This window comes from Ochotona princeps, chromosome 29 (assembly GCF_030435755.1).
Source record: "Ochotona princeps isolate mOchPri1 chromosome 29, mOchPri1.hap1, whole genome shotgun sequence".
Classification (NCBI taxonomy): domain Eukaryota; kingdom Metazoa; phylum Chordata; class Mammalia; order Lagomorpha; family Ochotonidae; genus Ochotona; species Ochotona princeps.
This window is the reverse complement of record NC_080860.1, coordinates 9,967,041-9,988,426: the sequence shown is the minus strand read 5'-3', so window position 1 is coordinate 9,988,426 and position 21,386 is coordinate 9,967,041. Positions and strand designations below refer to the sequence as shown.

Sequence of the window (21,386 nt, the reverse complement as noted above, 5' to 3'; positions counted from 1 at the left end):
GGAGTGCCCTAGGCTGCAGAGAAAGGGTGTGTGGTGTGCCCCCACATGCAGGGCACAGGCACTGCGGGAAGGTCAAAGGGCTTGGGTCGCATGATGATCAGCCTCAAGCCACATCCAACCTCCTGACCTGATGTTGAGCATTGATATATCACAGCCAGAAGCAGGTGTTGGACAATCTCCCTTAGTCCCTGAAGCAGAAGGTATTGAGGCTGAGGATTCTGGTGACATAAGGTTACTGGTGACCCCACAAGAGGAGTGGGTGTGTTTACATTTCGGATGGAACTAACGTACAAAGGAGATGGCAGAAACACATTGGGAAGGATAGGGGAGGAGGGAGAGACTGATGGATTGATTGTCACAGGAGGTATTTCAGCCTGCCTCATGCAGCTCTCCCCAGGACAGAGTACTCCCTTGCTTGGGCTAGGGCAGGGTTGTCACATTGCCAGGGAATCCACCAGGGATGCTGCAAAAACCCCGTCAAGCCCAAAGCTGGAAGAGCGCAGCTGGCGACTCCACAGCAGCGGGGACTCTGGGAAGGGCCTTCCTGGCCAGCAGCCGGAGACGTGCTGTTGGTCTGGGAGACGAGGCTGACCATTGCCTCTGCCTGCTGGGGAGTGACCTTCCTGGGGGGACATCTGTTTTTTTATTCCATGTGCCACCACCATTTCTGAAACAGCTCTCCCTGTATGGACATAGGCCTCTATGTGGGTTTCTGAGTGTCTCCCGCTGCAAGAACCCCCTCAGGAGGTAGCCACATCCTCCATGGGTGGGACAGAGCAGCCTCCACTCCCCCGGGGGAGGGGTGGCAAGGCGGAGGCACGTGGGCCTTAGGGTGGAGCTGGCTGGGCTGGGTGTGTTCCGTAGCATCTGCCTTGGATTCAGGGTGCCATGCGAAGGTGCATCTTCTGCCCCCTGGTTGGCCCCCTTCCTGCTGTGGTCTTGGGTGTGGGCACCTCACGGGACCCCAGTCCTAAAGCACATGGCCCCTTTTCATCAGCAGGCTCCTCGCTCCACAGCACGAGGCGGCTGCTTCGGTAAGTCCTCACTAGGAGCCACAGGGCTGCGTCAAGTGGTGGCATCTCTGTCCCCTAGGGAGTCCCCATGATGTCACTTCGCTGTAGCTGTGGTCTCCTTGGTCCCTTGAGACTGTGAGCTCCTCACCTGAGCTGTCACTTTGCTGTGTTAGCTCAGCCTCTCGGCTGCTGTCTTCCATCTAACATGGTGGCTGACGGGCAGGGGCAGGTGTCCGGAACAGCAGTGAGTCTTGGGGCTGATGTACTTCCGGGTCAACCCCAGGATGTTCTGGTCTTGCAGCCCTTAAGGAGGAAAAAGGGACCAGCATCCCCATCCAGCCTCTTGAATCCTATCTGTAGGGAATGGGGTGTGGGCAAACAGGTGCACAAAAAATAACATACAAATCCCACCACCCCTTGCCAGGCATACATACATACACACACACGCAAAAAAACCTTCACATATAAATAAATACATAAATAAATAAATACCAAAAGAAAGAGGGATTGCATAAATAAATAAATAAACATAAATAAATAAGATAAATAAAAGATTGGCTGAGGGCCTGAGGCAGAGGCAAAGTGGTCTCCAGGAGCTGTGTGGATACAGGTGGCCACCAGCTTGTCCTCTGCAAAGGTTCAGTGGCTCCATGGAGGGAGACTGCAGTCCGGGGGCCTAGGGCTATTTACAGTCCCTGCACACACTCTCCCAGGGCACCTGGCCCTGTCCCAGGCACCTGCCATCCGGCCGTGTGCAGCGACAACATTGGCATCTGACTGTCTTATTGGGTGTGGCTCAGGCCTAGGGCTACCTCGCCAGGCTCTGATGGAGGAAGGATTTGGCAGGCTGGGAGGGAGAGGCTTGTGTGTTCGTCTCTAACCTCCTTGGGGCTGACTGGATGGGAAAGAGGAGCTGTTGCTGTTGCCTCTGAGGAAAAGGCGTTTTTCCAGACCATTCCTCTTTCCCTGCTGGGAGGTCTAGTCTTTGTTTTCCTTTGTAGCTCCAGGATCCCAAACTGGGATCTTCTCTGCTGTTGGCTTATCTGCTCAGCTCCCTCCTTGCCTGGCCCTGCTGCCGTTGCCACCACAAAGCCCAAACTCACCCCTCTGGGCAGGCAGCTGCTGAGGGAAGGGGGGACGCACGTGGGTTTATTTTAAGGATCCTGTCCCTCCCTGGCACCCTCTACTTGTGCCTCCTGCGGTTAAAGCAGCTGGTGGTATTTGTGAGTTGGATGGAGATCGGCTTATCCTTGTGCCCAGCAATGAAGGTGTGGCTGCCCCAGGCTGGCAGAAAGGCTCCTAAGCTTCCCCCACCCACACCCCACCCCCGCCCCGCCCCTGGGGCTCCCTGGAATCAGGTCCTTCCTATCCAAACCTGCACATCTGCTGGGTCCCATCCCGGTAAAATTCCTGAGAGGCAAGGGGAGTGTTGGGGATGGGGGAGTGGATTCAGGGTGTGGCAGCCTGGGCAGTGGGGAGGGGGCGGGCAGGCGCCAACTGGAGGGCAAGGCCAGACTGGCTGGCGCTGGAGACTGGCACGCGGCCTTGGCCCTAGAGAATGCTCAGCAGATGGTCCCGTGGAAGGAGGCTGGTGCCAGCTCAGTGGGGCTGAGGCAAGTTCCGGAGGTGGGGCAGCCGTGGTCCAAGCTCTCCTGACTGCTGCTCTGTCGTCTTTCTGGTGGCACTGTGGGGGCCCTGGAGTCAGCAAGGAGGTGGCCTCTCCGTGGCTGGGACCTGCCAGGCCCCTTCCTGTGACCACGCGGAGATCCTGGGAGCCATGGAGGACTCCTTCCTGTGGGTGCTTCTAGCTAGAGAACCCATCCTGTCTTCTGCCACCTGCTACCATCTCGGATAGGCCTGCTCCCAGGTGCAGGACCCGGGAGTCTTGGTTGGGCCTGCCGGAAGGCCTGGCTCCTCATCTTGGACCTGAACTAGCCTGGGCCTCCTCTCTCTGCCTCTCACTGCACTCCGGGTTCCATAAACATGTAGCCAACGGGACTGAGTGAGGTGGGAACAAGGTGGCTGCGGGACCTGTCCCGGGACTCTGCCTGATGCAGCTCAGTAGCAGCTGAGCAGAAGGACCTACTGTCTCCACGTTCCTCACCGGGTCCCAGCTTAGGGGACACGGACCTGCTGCTGCTTACAAAACCTTGAGTATTTTTCGTGGGGTTTTTTTTTTTTTTTTTTTTTTTTTTTTTTGGTGCTTCTCTCCTTTTCTCTTGGGCCTGCGCTGAGCCCCAGGATGGTGCTGGTAGAGGCTCTCCATAGGTTGCCGTGGCGGCCCAGACCCCTGGGTTCCTTCCTCCTCCTCCGCCCGGAAGAGCAGGAGGGACAGGGTCCAGGAGCTCACGCAGTCCTCAGTCACCCAGGAGAAGGTACGGGGATGGGCAGGGGGTGGAGGGCAGCCCCTGCAGACAGCTGGCTTAGCGCCGGGTGCTGCAGTAGCTGTGTACGGAGCTGTAGCTGCGGCTCCGGCTGCGGGAGCCTGGGCTGGGACTCCGTGAGCTGGAGCTGCTGCCGCTGGTGCGGGTCCGGCTGCGGCTGCGGCTGCGGCTCCGACTCCGACTCCGACTCTGGCTCCGGGAGTAGCTGCGGCTGCCCGAGCGGCTGCTGCTGCTGCTGCTGTACCAACAGGAGGAGCTGCTGAGGCTGCTGGATGAGGAGGGGCTGGGCCGGTAGTAGGGGATGGGCCTTTTCCGGGCACTGCGGGAGAGCACGGGAGGATGCTTGAGCACCTGACTTGGGTTCCAGCCCCGGCCCCCTTCCTGTCCCCTTCCCTGGCTGCGAGGAGAGAATCTCCACATAGTACTGACACACCTTGAAAATGCATCATCTCACTTTAAAAACAAGAAAACAAACCAACCAATCAAGCTCCACCCTTGGCGTGGGAGGATGGGGTGGGGGGAGAAGGTGCAGAGCCTCCAGCTGGCATCAGAAACTACATCCAAAGTTTAATTGTGTTTTGTGTTACTATTTTTACTTTCACTAGAACCTTCTATTTATGGTGAGAGAAGCTGATTTTCCATTTTCTGTATGGTATCAGGTTTCTTTGCGATATAAATGCATGTGCCTCTAAAAGAAATGGCGGGAGGTGGGGGGGCATGTCTATTCAAGGAAAATAAGGTGGAGAAAGCGTGGCTGTGGGACTGAGCGGGTTACACAGGAATGGGCCACAGTGTGGACATGGCTGGGTTGCTTAGGGAAGCTTTGGATGTCACTGTCTATCCCAGCCCTCCACCAGGCTGACCCCAAGGAAGATGGCTTTGTTCAAAAGCTGCTCTGGGGGATACCCAAGGAGGTGACACAGCCACCCCGAGGCCCACCATCTGGGAGCACAGGATCCTGTGTCGCCAGGGAGGGCTCCCTGGGCAGCCTGGGGCCTCATTCCTTGGCAGGATGTTAAGAGGGAGACAGAGAACCCAAGCAGCGCCGCCCCCTGTCATTCTGCTGGCTTCCGAGGTCTGGAACACCCTCTTCTTGCTCATGGTCCAGGCTTTTCTCCCCCGACACCTCACCTGGTACTCCCACCAATGCCAGCCGTGGGGCCAAGGGCCATGGCACGTCCATGGTTCCTGCCTCCCCATTCCATTCCCTGGTCACACCCCTCTCCCTTCCTCAGCCTGGGCTCCCGGGCCCACTACCCACACCTACTGCATGGGGAAGGAGGGGCCTCAGAGCTAGGAGGGTCCCCGAAATCCAGTGCCCGGGTGGCCAGCGGGCTGGTCTGTGAATCTCCCTGGCAGGGCTGGCGGTGGGAAGCAACTCCACCAGGCCTCACCTGGTGATCCTCCGCGCCTCCAGGTGGCTGGGGGAGTCTCTCCGGCGCTTGCGCATAGGCGAGTAGGACCTCCGTCTCCTGCGCACTCGCTCACGCTCTCGCTGCTGCTGTGAGTCCTTCTCACTGTACTTGGGGTCCCGCTCCCTGGAGGGGTGCAGCGGGGTTCCGGGGTGAGGAGCTGGGTCAGGTGGCACAGGGCCTCAGGGTAGGCGGTAAGGCATCCGGGAGCAAGTGGCCCGTGGGTGAGTGTGACACTATGTGGTCCCCATCTCAGTGCGTGGCTAAGCACTGTGGGTTTGGAGTCTGGGATGTGGCCCTGGGGGTGCTTAGGACCACGGTTGCTTTAGGACACTGGACAGAGGACAGGGCCTGGGAGGGGCGCTTAAGAGGCCCCTCAGGATGTTGGGACTGGGGCGGAGCCTAGACGGAGGGGCGTGGCCAGTGCCTTGGGGGTCTGGTGGGACAGTACCTGCTGGGACTGTAGCGGGAGTAGCTGGGGCTGCGGCGGGATCGGGAGCCTCTGCTCCTCTTGCCAGACTTGGAGGAGTAGCTGGGAGAGCGCGAGTAGGACCTGCGGAGGAGACCACAGTCCCTAAGGAGCCTACAAGGCATCGGCCCACTGGGGTTGGTGGGTGGACGTCTAGCGCTTTACTCAGCCCAGCCGGTCCCCTCCTGTAGTGGTAGTTACTAGGGACAGCTTCCTCTTCCTGAACACTTACTATGCTGCACTGTGACACACACTCCCCAGCAGATGATCTCACTTGTCTGGACCTCCCTTTTCTCATCTGTAAAATGGGGGTAACAATAGGACAGATGGACTACATTGAGGTAAACCACTTAGCAGGTTAGCCTGTTAGCCTGGCACCTGGGAAGTGTTAATTATGGCTGTTAGGCATTTTGTTGCGCACCAGATACCCAGTGAACGCCTTGTGCGCACTACCTCATTGAGCCCTCAAGGCCATGCTTGGGTTGGGTACCATTTTCCCATTTCTCAGATGGAGACCTGGGGGATGCAGATGGGTGATGCCATGTGCTCAGGGTGTCTCTTGTGGTTGAGGACGTGAAACCAGGCCTGTCTGTCCCCCAAGCACCTGGGAGCCAGGCCTGTGTGGCACCAGGGTGCTTGTGACGTCTCTGGACTTCACAGCCTTGCATTGTGGCCAGCCCCTGTGCTAATGCTGTCTCCCTTTCCCATCACTGCTACTGTCTCCCACTTTGATAGAAAGCACAAAAGGAGGAACTCCTCCAATCTCTGCCTCCTGGGTGAGTGTCCTGCTGTGGCAAGTCAGCTTTGGCCAGCCTGCTGTTGGGCTGCATGCTGTAAGCTGCTGGAAGACAGCATCTGGAGGAAACACATTTTTGGCTACTGTGGGAGGATCCTGTGAGGTCTGTCCACCCGTGGCACTGGACACTGAGTGCTCCTCCTCTGTGGGAACCGGGAGTCACTTCTTGGCCTTAAAACATTAGAAACAGCTATGCTTCTAAGCAAGTGGTTCCATTTTTTCTTTGGTTGGTAATATTATGACAATATTTTTTTACGGCACAAATATTTGTGGAGGGCTCTGTGCTGGGTGCTGTAATTACACCACTCGGCTACGTAGGATAGTCCTGGTGTCCCCTGGTGGGCAGTCAGGGTGCAAGGAGGAACACGAACTGCAGTGCATGCGAAACACACCATGAATGTCAAGCAAGATAGGAAAAGGTGGGGTACTTTAGTACGCTCAGATTACTTGTTGAGGTTTCTGCACAATGTTGTGGCTGACCTTGAACATGTAAAGGATCAAATTCACAACATCCTCAGGCTACCAAAGAAATACCCACAACAATGGCATTGAGCCCAGAGATCTAGTTTCCAGCCTGAACTTCATTTTTCTTCTTCCAGAATTCCACGACCTCACACATCTCTCCTAGACTGCCATGACAAAGTCAATTCTCAGTGATGTAATACTTTATGGAACAATTTCCTTCTTTGCTTTGTCTGCTAGGGAGCTCAATGGCCACGTATGCATCCCACCTCCATTGTGACTGTACAGAATAGGACGTGTCTTTGAAGACTTATTCTTTATCCTGACTTGATGTTCTATCTCTCACCTTAATTTTCCATTTAGCTTGGCTTGCTCTTCTATTAATATCACTCTATCATGGTGATTTATTTTTTTTGTCAGCTGCCTTGCCACCTTTCTTGGAATAGCCTGTTCTTAAAATAACCACCCGAGTGTGTAGCTCGTTTATTGGTGTTATTGTACGACTGAAGGTTGCCAGTGGGGGATCTGCATGAGGCCAGTCGCTTAGATTGAATGGAGTCTTCCTGAGACTGGCATCCGTGCATTCCACTAGCACATGACTCCACATGAGACAATGATTGGAATTGGCTGATTGTTGGAACTGGGTGATGTAGTGATAAGAAGAGTGAGAATTTGTATCTATACCCCCTTCAGCAGGACTCTGCATCTTTGCCTCTGCATTGGTCTTGCGACTTGCATGGCCAATAGATTGCCACAAGTGTTGTCAGATCACTTCCAGGCCTAAGACTCAATGAGCCTTCTGTGTTCTGACTCTTACTATCACCACGGGAACTAGCAAAGACAGACTGGCTGGAGAATGGGAGGCTACCTGGAGCAGGTGTAAGCTAGCTGGGGTCATCCGACACAGCCAGCTCTCAGCCAAGCCTCCAGCCGATCAAAGATACAGGGGTGATAAGCCCAGAAAAGACAGAAAAACCACCTAGCTGAGCCCAGCCCAAACTGCTGAGCCAGAGAATCAGGAACTCTTTGCTGCTGTTAGGATGCTAAGTTCTGGGGTAATTTTTTTTTTAATGCAGCAGAAACTAATCAATCTGTATTAGCTCCTCGTGCCAAGAGCAGCTCTAGTAACAAATAACTCCTCACATCCCAAGCACTGCTGAGCGCGTGCAGTGCCCAGAATATCCCTTAGGTTTCCATTTTGCAAACGAGGAGACTGAGGCTCAGAGAGGTTGGTGTGGGGAGTGCGTGGGTGGGCATTCCCACGGGCACCAGCTAATAGTGGGAAGAACGAGTATTCAACAGCTGGTGTGTCAGACTCTGTTCCTGCACAGGAAAGCAGCTATGTAAGGGGTGGGGCACTGCAGGCCAACGTCAAATCTGCACTCACCTTTGTCCAGAGGAGGTGGACCTGCTTCGGGTGTACTTGGGGGAGGCCCGGGGGCCTGGGGACCGGGAGGATCGGCAGGAAGATCGCGTGCTGGCGTAGGAGGAGCTGCGGGAGCACTCCCTCCCTGGAGAGCTCTGGCCGGTGGATAGGACCAGACCAAACTTCTTGACCTCGCTGCATTCCAGGCAGGGTGATTGAAAGCTCCTGCAGGAGGGAGAAGGTTGATGAGCACCTGATGGCCTGCTTCTCACAGGACCCTGCTTCCATCTTTCCCATCCCACCACCTCTGAAACAACTTCCTAGGTCATGGATGTTGCAGGAGTGGAGAGAAGACCCCAACAGTAGGGGTATGAGCCAGTGGAGTATCCCCCGAGTGTGGGCATGTCCTCCTGGGTTCCTCCAGACTGTCCCATGGGGAAAGCTTGATTCCTTTTCCAGGCCTTTCCATTCTGTTCCTGGGAAGGGCATAGTGGGGGTGCTGGCCAGTTCAGCATCTCTCCTGGAACTCTTTAATCTCTGGGCTTCGGGATCAGAATTTTGTGCCCACCTGTGTACCTAGCCAGAGTGAAATATCTAGTTCTTTGTATGTGAGATGTGTGATACTATTCTTGTTTTTCATCTTAAATAGTACTATTTCTGTTTAAGTTTGCTTATTAGGGTCACGACCACCTCCTGAGGAGCAACTGGGATGCCCTCTGAACAGTGTGTCCTGAGGTGGTGGTGGTGTGTGGACATCCAGCCTAGATGGCGTGGCTCCATCACTGGCTGGAATCGAGGGACGCAGTGCACCTACAGGAAACTTGTTTTTACAAGTAGGAGGAGGACACTGAATGATGAGAAGTCTAGTGTAGTGAATACACAAGCCTGGAAACATAATCATCACCCTAGTGATTAAGTATTAGGTCTGGTGCATAATTGTGTATGCTGTGCTTTTATATGACTGGCAGTGCAGCAGACTTACTTAAGCCAGCGACAGCTCAGACACGTGTGAATGTGCTGTGGAGGTGACTGAGGGCACATCACACAGGCAGGAGCAGTGTTGCAGCTCTGTGCATCATGCGTGTCGTCCAGCATGGCTGAAATGTGAGCACATGGCACAGGACTGTGCACCAGAAAAGCAGACTCCAGTAAAGCCAGAGCTTTAGTAATACACAGATGTGGTAAGCATCGTGAAGGTGATGGGTTGTTGGCCTGAGTTTGCCATTCTTGGGTGTAGCCCATTTTGGAGGCGGAGAAGTAAGACCCCCACAAGGGGCTACCAGCTCCCCCAGGAGTATTTTTACACACACCCTCCGGCCATAGGGTGTTCTGGCTGTGTGCAACTCTCTGCTTGTCACCTGACACATCCTGTTCATGGTTCTGACATTGGTTGGAGCTCGTCCCACTGAAGGGTCTTCCTTGTCTCTCCCCCACCATCAGTGGTCTCTAATGCGTTACAGTAGATCCTGGGTTTCCCCAGTCCCTGTGTGGATCACTTGGTTTTATAAACATAATGTCCCAGAAACTGAGGTCTGTGGGATGGGACCCACGTCTCTCTGAACACTGTTTTGCAATCCCTTGCATGGGTTTTGGTTCTGAATCCCACAGGAAGCAGCCATTTAGACTTCTCCAGTGTCCAAGTGGTCCATAAGGACCACATCGTTTAGTCTTCCCAGTGACTCTGGGAACTGGGCACTGGGACCATTGTCAGGGCAGCGAAGACTCAGAAGGTGAGGCATGTGGGCAGGGCTGCCCCGTGTTCCAGACCCAGATCCGGCCAGCTGCCCAGCCTCAGTGTCTGTGACTTTCCCGATGTAGAGTCTTGTTCCCTGAGCTCTCTGCTCCTAGCCAGAATCACACTTGACCATCATTTATATTTCAAGATGGAAGGCTGGGCCAAATTATTTGTCCATGTCAATCAAGATAACCAGGGGCTGGCTGCTAATTGTCTCGTGGGCTTTAGCTCATTTTGAACACAGATCTGTACTTGCATGTTGGCATTGCCAGTTAGTACCTGAGCGCCTCAACTACCCAGTCTCACTTCCTTATTACCTAAAAAAGGAAATCAGTAGTTAATCTCAATCTCTCCTCATCCCTATCTCTCCCCACCTCCTATCTCTCTCCTCTGTCTCTCTCTCTATTCCCCACCCCCTTTTTCTCTCTGTACTCTTCCCCCTCTCCTCCTTCTCTCCCTCCTCTCTCCTCCCCTCTCTCTTTCTGCCTAGACCAATAGTACCTATCCCCAAAAGAACTTAAAAGAAACTCAGTAAGTTTCCATGGAAAGTGTATGGCATAGGATCGAACATTAGCAGCCACAATGATTATTATGGTTGCCGTTCTTGGGGTCTCCTTGCATACTAGCGGTAGGCGCAAGCACACACACACACACACACACACACACACACACACACACACACACACACACACACACACACACACACACACACACACACACATCTTCCCATCTGGAAACCTGACTGCCTGTTCTTGGAGACACTGATGTTCATCTTGATCCAGCCCTGGCTCCCAGCCAGGCTCAGGTGTGAGCTGAGGCCAGGGATGTCCTGGGGCAGGCACTGCAATGACCAGGGCTCCATGTGGCTGCCAAGTGGTTTGTCCAGGACTGAAGGGGCCAATGTGTTAGGGACAGAGTGCCCTGTCCCTTGAGGAAGCTGTCAGCTACTTCAGGGCTCTTGTCTGGGACTTGGGGTCGACTAGAAGCAGCAGCCACCACACTGATGGCCTGACAGAGTGTACCAGCAAACCTTCCCCTCTCCCCTGTGCATCTGCTTCACTAATAACTCCCAAGGGAACAGAACAACAGCAATCAGGTCGAGTGTCTGGCAAGAAGTTCCCATGCAGGCTAGATAACTGGATGAACAGTACGGACTAAATGACCTGAATTCTAGTAGCGATGATGGCCACAGTACCCTGGGTGATTTGCATTTATGAAATCCCAAGTGACAGAGCCGAGGGGCATGATGAACTAGCAACACAGTTACACCTGTTGCATAAGCGACACTATGGAAGTGTTTTCTGCAGGGTAACTGGATCTAGCAAGGGTTTTAAAGTGGGGAGGATCTCCCTTTACTGAAAAGTCACATACTGGTATATGTGTACATTCGTAATACATGAGTGTATATGTGTGTGTGTGTTTATATTTGGAGGGTTTCACTTGCACAGCTAGGCGGAAAGCATAGGGACTTCCCTTGTGGTCCACGTCCTCACTTAGGTCCATCCTTGTCCCTGACATCATGGCATAGTGGGTGAAGCCACCATCTGAGATGCCGGCATCCCATAGGGATGCTGGTTCCAGTCCCAGCTGCTCTACTTCTGATACGGCCTGAGGAAAGCAGTTGAGGACACCCAAGTGCTTGGGGCCCTGCACCCACATGGGAGACTTGATAAAGCTCCCGTCTGCCTGGTCAGCTCTGGCAGTTGTGGCCATTTGCGGAGGGACCCAGCAGATGGAAGCTGTCTGTCTGACTCATTCAAATCTTTATTTTCAAACGCCGATCAAGCCAGTCTGAGCTGAGTTTCAGTCTCTGGAAAGTATAAAAGATGCATGTATGTATGTGGGGTGCAGTGTGGTAAATGATCCAGTGGCAGGTGGGGCTGCTGGGGTTGGGGCTGTGCGCTGTTCCCCACCCCCTTTCCTCCAGGTGCACTGACCTTGACTCCCGGCCCCTGCTGGTGGGGGAGAGGTTCTCCAAGGCAGCCCCCTTGTTCTGGGGCGAGGAGGTGGTGAAGGAGTTCCCTGAATCGGAGGTGTTGCCGCTGCCCAGCTCCGGGCTCTTGCCAGGGCCGCCGCCACCGCCGCCTTGCCCAGGGCTGGCCTGCCCCCGGCCCCGCGAGCGTGCCAAGCTCGTCTGCGTGGACGGCGGCGAGGACGTGTCGTTGCCGGAGTCGTACTCCTGGGAGCGTCCTCGAGCCGCCGCCGTGGCGGGCTGGCTGCCTGCTTTGGTCAGGGGGTCAGCGGCAGACCCCGACCCAGGGATCTGAAAGCAAAGAAGAGGTGTTGAGGCGGCTGGGCACGACGCCCATGGGCTGCGTCTAAATAACTTGAGAAATGTTTACCGCGATGATGCACTGTAACGAAAGGAGAGAGAGAGAGCAGAGACGCCAAAACACAAAAGCACAAATTCCTGAGAGGGTAACCACAGACAGGAGAGCTGGTGTGTGTGCTGGGATTTTTAATCTCTGTGTGTGAATGGTTATTATTATTATTTTCTTCTTCTTCAGCCCCCTGCTAGGATAACTGGAAGATTGAGGTATCATGCAGAGAAAACGCATGCGATCCAGATGAACCAAAAGGAAAAAAAAAATTAAAGGGAAATTATACAAAATTATACAAAAGAGACAACTCAAAAGAAAGGGGTTGCAGACACCCTTAACATAAGAAAAAGAAGTCAAAGGAAGGGCCAAAGAAATGGGGAACTAGGGGGGCTGGAAAAAAAACTATGGGGAATTAAAGAAAATGGGAGATAAAGCCAGAATTGCAAAGCTTCCACCAAATTCTCAGGGAAACATTAAGAAAATTGTCTGACTAGAGGAACCCTAAACAAATACCACATGGGGAAAAGAAACAAAACAAAACAAAAATACAAAGTTTCTGGTTTTGTCTTAACAAATGGACATTGTAGCAGTTTTAGGTTCAAACCCCCCCCCAAACGGAAGGGGAGGCAAAAGGATGGGAGAGGGGACCAAAACAAACCAAAAAATGGAAGTCAAATAGTCTGACAGAAAAGAAAGAAACAAAAAAGGTCTCTACAGAGATTGGTGTGTGTCCTTCTCCCCTTGTAGAAGGTATCTAAGGATTCTTGAGTGGCTTCTAAGAAATTCTCTCATATCTTTGCGGATCATATCCACTTACCAAGCAAGAACTCCTCCTTTAGTAGGTAGGTAAGGTGTAAGAGAAAGGGAAGAGCGGGCAACGTGAGTCCATCATTAGAGTCGCAAATGACAAGAAAACACACACAGCTCTCTGCGCACATCCTCACACCGGGCCCTGAACGTGGAGTTGGTTGTTTTTTTGGTTGGTTGGTTGGTTTGTATTTTTTAAAGTGCTTTCAATGGGAAGGTGGGGGCATCCATTCTGTTTCCTTTTCCTCATGGCAGGGGCAAGGGAAGGGAAGCTTGCCTGGTCTCCCTGGCCAATCCCTTCTTGTCTCTGTCGGATGGAGGGAACCCTAGCTGAAGATGTGAAGGTCGGGGTGTGTGTGGGCATGGAAGGAAGTTATGTGCGCAGGCAACGCTTGGAGATTCGGCTTTGCGGGGACTGGGACTGAAGAAGGTGTCTCCCACTCACCCTGGGACCCTGTTTGAGGCTCTTCTGGGATGGATGAAGGAGGGAAGCAAGTGTGGGAGCCAGTGCTTGGGAAGGCAGCTGCTCATTTGGAGGTGGGGTGGGGTTAGCCTCAAGGCAGGGGTGTTGCAGTGGGTGCGGCTCTGACCCTGCCAGCAATGCCATACTGCACTGCGGACCAGAGGGTTCCTGCCCCAGCCAGGCCTCCTCCAGCGCTCACCATCTGGGTGTTGGTGAGAAATCTGTGGGACCAAGAGGGCACTACCTAAAAACCATTTCCCTTGGACATTGTCCCCAGAACTCTGTCTTTCTATGTGGGGTCTCTGAAGGTCCCATCCAGGCATCTGTTCATCCAAGGGTCACGTCTCCAATGTATCAGCTCCCAGACCCAAGGGTGGCTATTTGGGGGAGAACCTGGAGAGTCACACTGAAGCACCCACCTGCGTGTGTGTGGCAGGCTCACCTGGGCGTTGAACAGAACCAGGGTCCAGCAGGGAGCGGGAGGAGCCTGGGCCTTGGGGTAGGTGCTCCCCCTATGCTACCAGGGAGCAGTTCTCAGGGCTGGGATCTCCTGTGAGGATTCTCCCAGGAGGCTATGCACACTGGCAAGGTGATGTACTAAGTTCTGTTCAGTGCAGCCTGCTGTTTCACCTGCTTAGTAATGTGGCTAGCTTGGCCTCGAGAAAGAGTTCAGAATACAGTTGCTCAGCTGGAGTTTTCTGAAATGCAGACATCTTTCAGCTCTGTTGGCCTTCCCACCTGCACTATGGAGGCCATGTCTTTTCCACCTCTGGAGTTCAATGGTAATCCACGTTTTTCTAGCACCTCTAAGTGGGAATGAGGAGGCATCATGCCAGGCAGCAGGCCAGATCTGGGTCCTGGACATTAGGGCTGGGGCGCTGTCCAGGGATGGCATTGAGAGATCTTTGTTCCAGAAGTGGGAAATGTATGTCATATGGCCAGTATGTCACCAGTGAATTGGGGAAGTTCATCTTGGAGGGAACTGGGCCAGAAGGTAACTCAAAGACAGGGGACTGTGGGCCTGGAACTTTCATCGCAGGACCTCTGGCTTGCCACCTGGAGGAATTCAGCTGGGCCTTCTCTCCAGTCTCGGCTGTGTATTTCAGAGCATTTGCACTGATGCATTATGGGACCCTGTTGGTAAGGAGCTCCCAAGTGGTGGATAATGAAGGGAACCTTGCCCTGCTGCCTTCTCCACCCCACTGCACCCCCAAAGATGCTTCTAGATCGCTTCCACCTAACTGCAGCTTATCCACATGTACCGTGTGTGGCCACAGTGGGGAACTCCATAAGGCATCATGTTTTACCACCATCACCAGCAGACGGAGGTAAAGGTCCGACTAACTCAGGTGGTATCACATGCCAACCACTCCTACTCGTTTGAGCCTCCTGTTCCCTCGGGACCTGCTGGGGCACTCACAGGCTGTCTCTGCCCTGGGTTACAGTGTTCTTTGCAGTGGCTCCGATGGTTCCCATGCCCTCCCATCCTGACTTCCCTGTGACCCATGGACACCAACTTGGGCCTTCTTGGTTCTGCCCCAGCATCCGCTTGGTGTTCCAACCTCAGGGCACTTGCAAGTGCTGTTTCCTCTTCCAAGATCACACTTCCCTTCTCTCGCACTTCACATGGCTAAACTTCATCCTCCTCCTTTCATGTCTCTTCCTCTGATTCCCCAGACCAGGATAGCACAAAACTCTGTATATCCTTCGTGCATTCACTTCTTCATTCATTCATTAATTTGTACGGTTCATCTCTCCATGTGGGCAGGGGCCAGGACAAGTTCAAGGTCATCCTGTAAGCACCTCACAGAGGAAGTGCTCAGTGAGTCTTGTCTAATGAGCAAAGCTGCTCTCTGCTGCCTCACCAGCCTGTGTGGAACCGCCCTGACGTAACGGGGTACAGAGGTTGGGCAGTCAGACTCTGCTGGGTTATGGTTAGCTTTGGGTATCTGATGGATCTTTGAAAGGGCACTGGCCTCCATCATACTCCACATGTTTCCACCACACTAGGTGGCGCTCAGGCTGAAGGCCGGAGTCTTGAGCCTCGAGTCATTCTCGAAGCAAGAACTGTCAGCCTCTGGTTCTAAGTGCAGGTCTGTGGCAGAGAGAAGGAATCCCCCTATGCTCCGTCTCCTTCCTCTTCATGCTCCTTAGTCTCAGAAGCATAAACTCCAGGCCACCCGCCTTCCAAGAGGGGGACATGTTTCTTTGGGTCTCCTTCCTCCCTCCTCCATGAGCTGCTGTTGTGGAAGATCAGGTTTGAGTCTGGCCATTTGCTATCAACAGTGCTGTAGCCTGCCCAGCAATGTGCTCTCCTTATGGGTCATGAGTGAGCAAAAGGCAACCCCTGTGGGTCAAATGGGAAAAGAGAGACACCTTTCTCGGGGCTGACACAGCCAACAACTGCCTTCAGGGCTTGGCAATGGGAGAACAGGTGAGGGCTGACCACCTCTTTGCCCTGCAAGCTGTTCATCCCTGAGTAGGGCACAAGTACAACATGTGAGTGCCCCAGCAGGTCCTGAGGGCACGCTCTCACATGTTGCACCTGCCTGGAGGATGACTTGTGCAGGGAGGAGGGGCTGTCCTGAAGATACCCATGTCTGTCTTTCAGCTGAACTCCACCTGCCAATGACTTCCAGGTGGCAAGACCATTTTGATAAACTCATCCTTGGCTAGTACATCTGGACAGTTGAATGCCCCCTCCAACCCCAGATTCTAGCTTCTCTTTATTCCACAGAGAGGAGCCAAGGCAGAAGGAATGGGTATTGGCAGGGAGGAAGCGATCAACTAGGCAAAGACCCTGGAGTCTTGGAGACGATGGAAACCTCCTGTGCTCTGGCCCTGTCCTCCCACTCTTGGGCAGAGGGCACATGTGTTGCAGATGGTTCCCACTTGGCATTGACAAGACAGGACAATGCCACCATGCTCCTCTGTCACCGCATCTAGGTAGTAGCTGCCTCTGAATTCATCTTTGAAAGCTCTCCCTCATCCAGGGGGATTTTCTCTCCATGAAAAGAACTGCTGCCTGCTTCTGTGCTACTTGCTGGAAAAACGCTCTCCAGCGGCAGCTGAGATTGCTCCACTGCCGCCCCGCAGCGATGCTGGGCCCCTCCACGCCCGTGGCCCTCACCCCAGGGTGCTGCTCCTTGGTGCAGTCTTTCCCATCCCAGCCCTTACTCTTCTTGAGTAAGGGCCTTTGCAACATAGCATAGAAACCCATTCCTTGTAAGACCTTCCTGACTACTGAGTAAAACAACCCATGTGTGATCCAGTTGTCAGGAACAGAGACAGGCATCTGACTCCTGTCAGCATACTGGAAAGGACGAAGGCACTTCCACAAGGGAGTGGGAGCAGTGATGCCTTATCAAAGCAGCTACCATGGTGGGGACCTGGAGCTTAACCCCTCAGGGTGTGTTCTGGGAACCAGTGTGGGACATGCACCTCTCATCCTAACTAAGTAGTGGGGGGGCTGGGTATTTATCACTCATGGCCTAAAGATAATATCCTAGAGTTGTCGGTTCTAATATGTCCAGACTGATGCACGTGCAGGCAGGTGGGCCTCGGCAGGCAAGGAGTGCCGTCTGGGAACCTGAGGGGGGCCGTGTGCTGTGAAACAGGGAGGGGACAGTCTGTGTTTCAGCATCCCTAGTTAACGTTAGAAAGCTGGTGAACTGGGTTGTGCTTGGCTGCAGATAACGCTTTCTGTAAGCCGCTTAGTGTACTGGACAGTGAACTTGGGGACAGCTGTCGTGGCACAGTGGGTTAAGCCATTGTGGGACTCCTACATTCCATATTGGAGTGCAGGTTTGAGTCTCAGTTCCACTGCTTCCAATCTAGCATCCTGCTATTGCATCTTGGGAAGCAGCAGGTGACGGCTCGAGGATGTAGGCTTCTGCCACCCATGGAGTTCTAGGGGTCAGTTCTGGATTTAGAAATCCCAGATGGGAGCTCCAGGATCCTGGCCCAGCCCTGGCTGGTTGAGGGCATTTGGGGCAATGAACTAGTAATGGGGATTTTACTCTCACACTTTCAATATTGTTCTTCCTTTCCAAGGGGATAAAACAAAAAGTGAACAAAAAAAACCCCACAAAAAAAACCACATTTTTAAAGATGGAGTTAAATTACCTGCCAAGGTTTAAAGAATGGTAAAGTTCCAAATGAAAAAAAAAATTTCCCCCTCAGAAAATAGGCTTTGGGAATGCTCAGCACACACATGCCTGGCCTTGGGCAGCCTGACAATAAATGCCACCGCCTCTCTTAGTTGGAGCCTGAGCTCCCCTGGCCCCAGGCCCTGCACAGTCACTGTTCCTCTCCTCCATTACCTGCCTGGCCCCTGAGACACTGAGGTCTGATGGCCCTCCGTTGTAGAAGTTCAAGGCTCCCTGCTGATCCCACTGTAAACGGCATAACCAGAGGACACCTTGTACCTCTATGTGTCTCCTGCTTCTCTTTGAAAACTGCAAAGCAGACGGTCCTGTCTTTCCCAGCCTTACTCCTTGGTGCGCTGGAGGAATTCGGCTGGGCCCAGGAAGGCGCGTTGCCGAGCCCATGGTCTTCACAAGCTCTTTCCCTCCCGGTCCATGTGGCCGAGCTGACTGACTGGGGTAGAACGCTTTGCAGGAACTCAAAGCTAACAGGTAAAGGCGGGGGTCAATGTTCTCCTCTATTTCCTGAGCTCCTTCCATGTGAAGCTCTGGAGTTGTGTTTGTTTTGTTGTAACTCATAAGTTTGCCTCATCCCCTGGTGCCTTAATACTCTAAGTGTTAACACTTGAGTTTTTCTAAGAAATAATTAAATCTACCCCACCCGCTTTCTGGCCCCCAACATAGACTCCAGCTCCCTGAATTTTCCTGGGAGTCTCTCTCTCTCTCTCTCTCTCTCAGCCCTCCAGGGAAGCCAGCACTGTTATTTATTGTTTTTGTTTCGAATCATTATTTAATCAAGAACTGGGGCCTGGGTAGGGGGTGGGAAGAAAAAGGCAACCTCTCACTTACACTTCAGAATTTAATTTCAGCTGAATTTTGAGATCAAGAGGCAGCTCGGCCTAATAGGTTACAAAAATACAATCAAGAAGAGAATTCCAATTAAACTGAACAAGTCCATTTACGGCGCCTCAAATGGCCCCATGGAGAGAGATGGCTGTAAATTTCTCTCCCTTCTGCCATATGGGGGATTGGAAACCCACGTGTGAGTACAGAGCTGCGTGGCAGAACTTTTAGCTAGAGGGGTCTGGTTGTTCCTTTTTTTCAAATCCTTTCGTTTCACAAAGACATTAAGTTTATTTTCCTTGCTGTTGTTTTACTTCCTTTGCAACACTAATTAGGATGAAGAAAAGATAGATGATGTGTTGGGAGTTCATCTGGGAGGAAGGGAAGGTGGGGAACCAGAGGGAGATCAATGGGGATTATGGGAAGAGGACCAGGTGTTCTGGGGTGATCCCAAGGGGTTGTGCACCTGCTGCTGACCATGGGTAGGGAAGGGGCTGTGAGCCTTGTCGGGAAGTTTCCCTTAAAAGGCCCCCTGCCCTCGCTCTCACAAGCCTCCATTTGGACTCAATGATTGCTTCCCGAGCCCCAGTTGAAATGAGAAAAATAAATTCAAGGTGATGAGTTTTTCATCTGACTAAACGTGTTCTATTTACACACTTCTCTTTTTCCGAGGTCATGCCCTTCCCCTGCCTCTGCTGATGCCAGGATGTCTCTTCAGCAATACTGGAAATGGTGGCTTGCTTTCCTCTGTTCTAACTCAGTCAACATCCCAATACTGTCACTTTCCATTAGAAGTAACTAATGAATTATAAACTGGTCCCCAAGGTTCTCAAGTCTGTTCCCTCCCCTGCTCCCGCACTTCACTCCATGCCACGACAGGCATCATATACCAGTGAGCAAGCAAGAGTGGGCACTGTGTGACCCAGGTCAGGACCACCCAGGTACTCTCTCCTCTTGCAGCCTCATTCGACCTGTTGACAAAATGGGAAGCCACACCTCATCCTGCCTCCCTCCCCTGAGGTCACAGATATTCTACAACATCCTATCTGGTGTGATTTAGAATCAGTTAAAAAAACAAACCCAAATTGCTGTGTTATCAAATGACAATGTTGGTCACTGTCGTCTAATGAATGTTACTGTCCTGAGTCCTGGGATAAGCCCTTTCCATAGAATAAAAGCTGCGGGATGGCAGAGATTGCGTGTTTGTGGCTGGCACTATGCCTGGCACGTGGTGGGTATCTGGTAGATTGTTTTCATGTTGGATGTATGCTTCATCTCATTGCATCTTCTTAGTGACTTTACATGTAGGTATGATGATCAACCCAAGATACAGGCAAGGATGCAGACACTGAACTCAGGCTTTCTGGGTACAAATCATAGCTTCTCCATTTAACGAGTGTCTTTCACTCCATTTCCCCAGGCTGTAATTTCCTCACTTTAAAACTGGGAATATTAGCAGAATCTATACCCCCCACCCCGAAGGGCTACTATTTAAAATATAAATGAATAAATGAGATGCTGCTGTATGTAAAAACCTTAGGTTATCTGTGAGTACTAGTGCTGTCACCCAGGACCTCAGAGACTGAGTCAAGCATCCCGGAGTCCCCAGCGCCATCCTCCAAAGCCTGTGGCTTAATGACTGCGGTTCTGACATCTCCTAAGGCTCTCATCAAAGGCCTCCAAGCTCTGTTACGGCATCTCTGCAGGCTCTTGTGGGCCCTGGCTGGAGATAAGCGGAGGACAAAAGAAGCCTGCTCTTCCCCAAGGTCCTGCAGCTCCTTCCTCCCACCCCCGCACCCACCAAGGTCTAGATGCCCTCCCAGGGAACCCCATAGAACCACGGAATGGCCTGGCCAGGTCTTGAGGCCACCAGCTTCTATGCTGGCTTTCAGAGTAAACCTCCTAGGCGTGATCCCCAACTCCCACCACCTTCCCTCACTGTGAAGTCTGGACACCCTCCCAAGCCACTTCACCTCGGCTTTACCATCTGATAAAAAGATGACAACAATGGAACCCACCTCAAACACTTGTTTTGTGTCTCAAGAACTGGCAAAGCTGTGACACTTCCTGGCTGTGTCCTGGCATTTCCCCCTCCTTCTTTCTACCTGTCAATGATCTCAAACCTGATGAGCTCCAAAACCTCCTCCAAAGCCCAGCTCTGCTCTTTTTTCCCATTTGTTCCGCCAGCCAGGTAGCACCGCCTGGCTCTTCGGCAGAGCCTCATTGTACATGGGACTGACCTCCATCCTGGCCATGGACATTACTCCAGGTATTTAGCCACTAGCCTGGTGTGGGTGCTACCCTACCAGATGGCACGCTGGCCTTGACTCTGAAGGAGGCTGGATTTTATTTTTTATTTTATTTGCTGGATGGTGAGACAGTCTATAAAGTGCCAGGGGAGGAGATTGACTGGGGCTGGGGTCCAGGGGGCGACTGGGACTGTTTAATAGTGAAGTGGCCATGTTTGGATATTTAGCAACCAGAAGAAGCACTGGTGTCGCCCTAATGACAACGCTGTCACACTGTGTTGCAGCATTCTGGTGACCAGCAGGTGGTAGACTTGCAGAACTCGGGAGGAATGCTTTGCTGTCTGTCTCACCAGTGCCTGGATCGGAGATGCTGGCGGCAAGGTAAGGACTGTGAGAGAGACGGGAGGGTCTCCAGGCTGTCTCCGTGGGATCTTAGCTTGCATCTGGGCTCTGACCCAGCCAGCCAGGGCACCTCAGGTCAGTTACCAACAAGGGTTTCCACTAAGATTCAACCCTGTGATTTCCATATTCATACATGCAGATGAGCCTCTTGATGTCAGGCACACAAGCCCTGACTTTTTAAAGAGCTACACCTGGGATGGAGGGGTGGCAGGACCCGTGGTGCAGGAGGCCCTCCATCCTCAGGATTCTGTTCTTTCAGAGCGCAGTCTGCCCTTTTCTCTTATTCTCATCCCCCCTTAGTTCTGCCAGTAACTGTTACTTAGCCTTAAGCCCTTTCCCTGCCAGCTAACATTCTACCCCCAACTGGGTATCAGTTATTGTGGTGTGTCTTTAAACATTTCCAACTTCTCTGGTTCCCTTCCCCTCCTTTGAAGGCAGAGTTTCATATTCATCGGCCTCTGAGCTGAGTCGGGACCTGAATCCTCTAGGCGCTCAATAGATGCCGTAGACCTCCATGGA

General features: G+C 52.8%; 1 protein-coding gene across 1 annotated transcript in view; it reads right to left on the bottom strand.

Moving 5' to 3' along the window:
* Window positions 1-3,210: 3,210 nt before the first annotated feature.
* SRRM4 (serine/arginine repetitive matrix 4) overlaps window positions 3,211-21,386 on the bottom strand; it is a 123,696-nt gene continuing 105,520 nt past the window's right edge. Inside the window, exons 9-13 of the mRNA XM_004597787.2 lie at window positions 11,575-11,900; window positions 7,924-8,127; window positions 5,261-5,362; window positions 4,792-4,935; window positions 3,211-3,716 (exon numbers count right to left, since the gene is read on the bottom strand). Of these exons, the coding sequence (XP_004597844.2) occupies window positions 3,437-3,716; window positions 4,792-4,935; window positions 5,261-5,362; window positions 7,924-8,127; window positions 11,575-11,900 (1,056 nt within the window). The 3' untranslated portion in view covers window positions 3,211-3,436. The remainder of the gene's footprint in view (window positions 3,717-4,791; window positions 4,936-5,260; window positions 5,363-7,923; window positions 8,128-11,574; window positions 11,901-21,386) is intronic.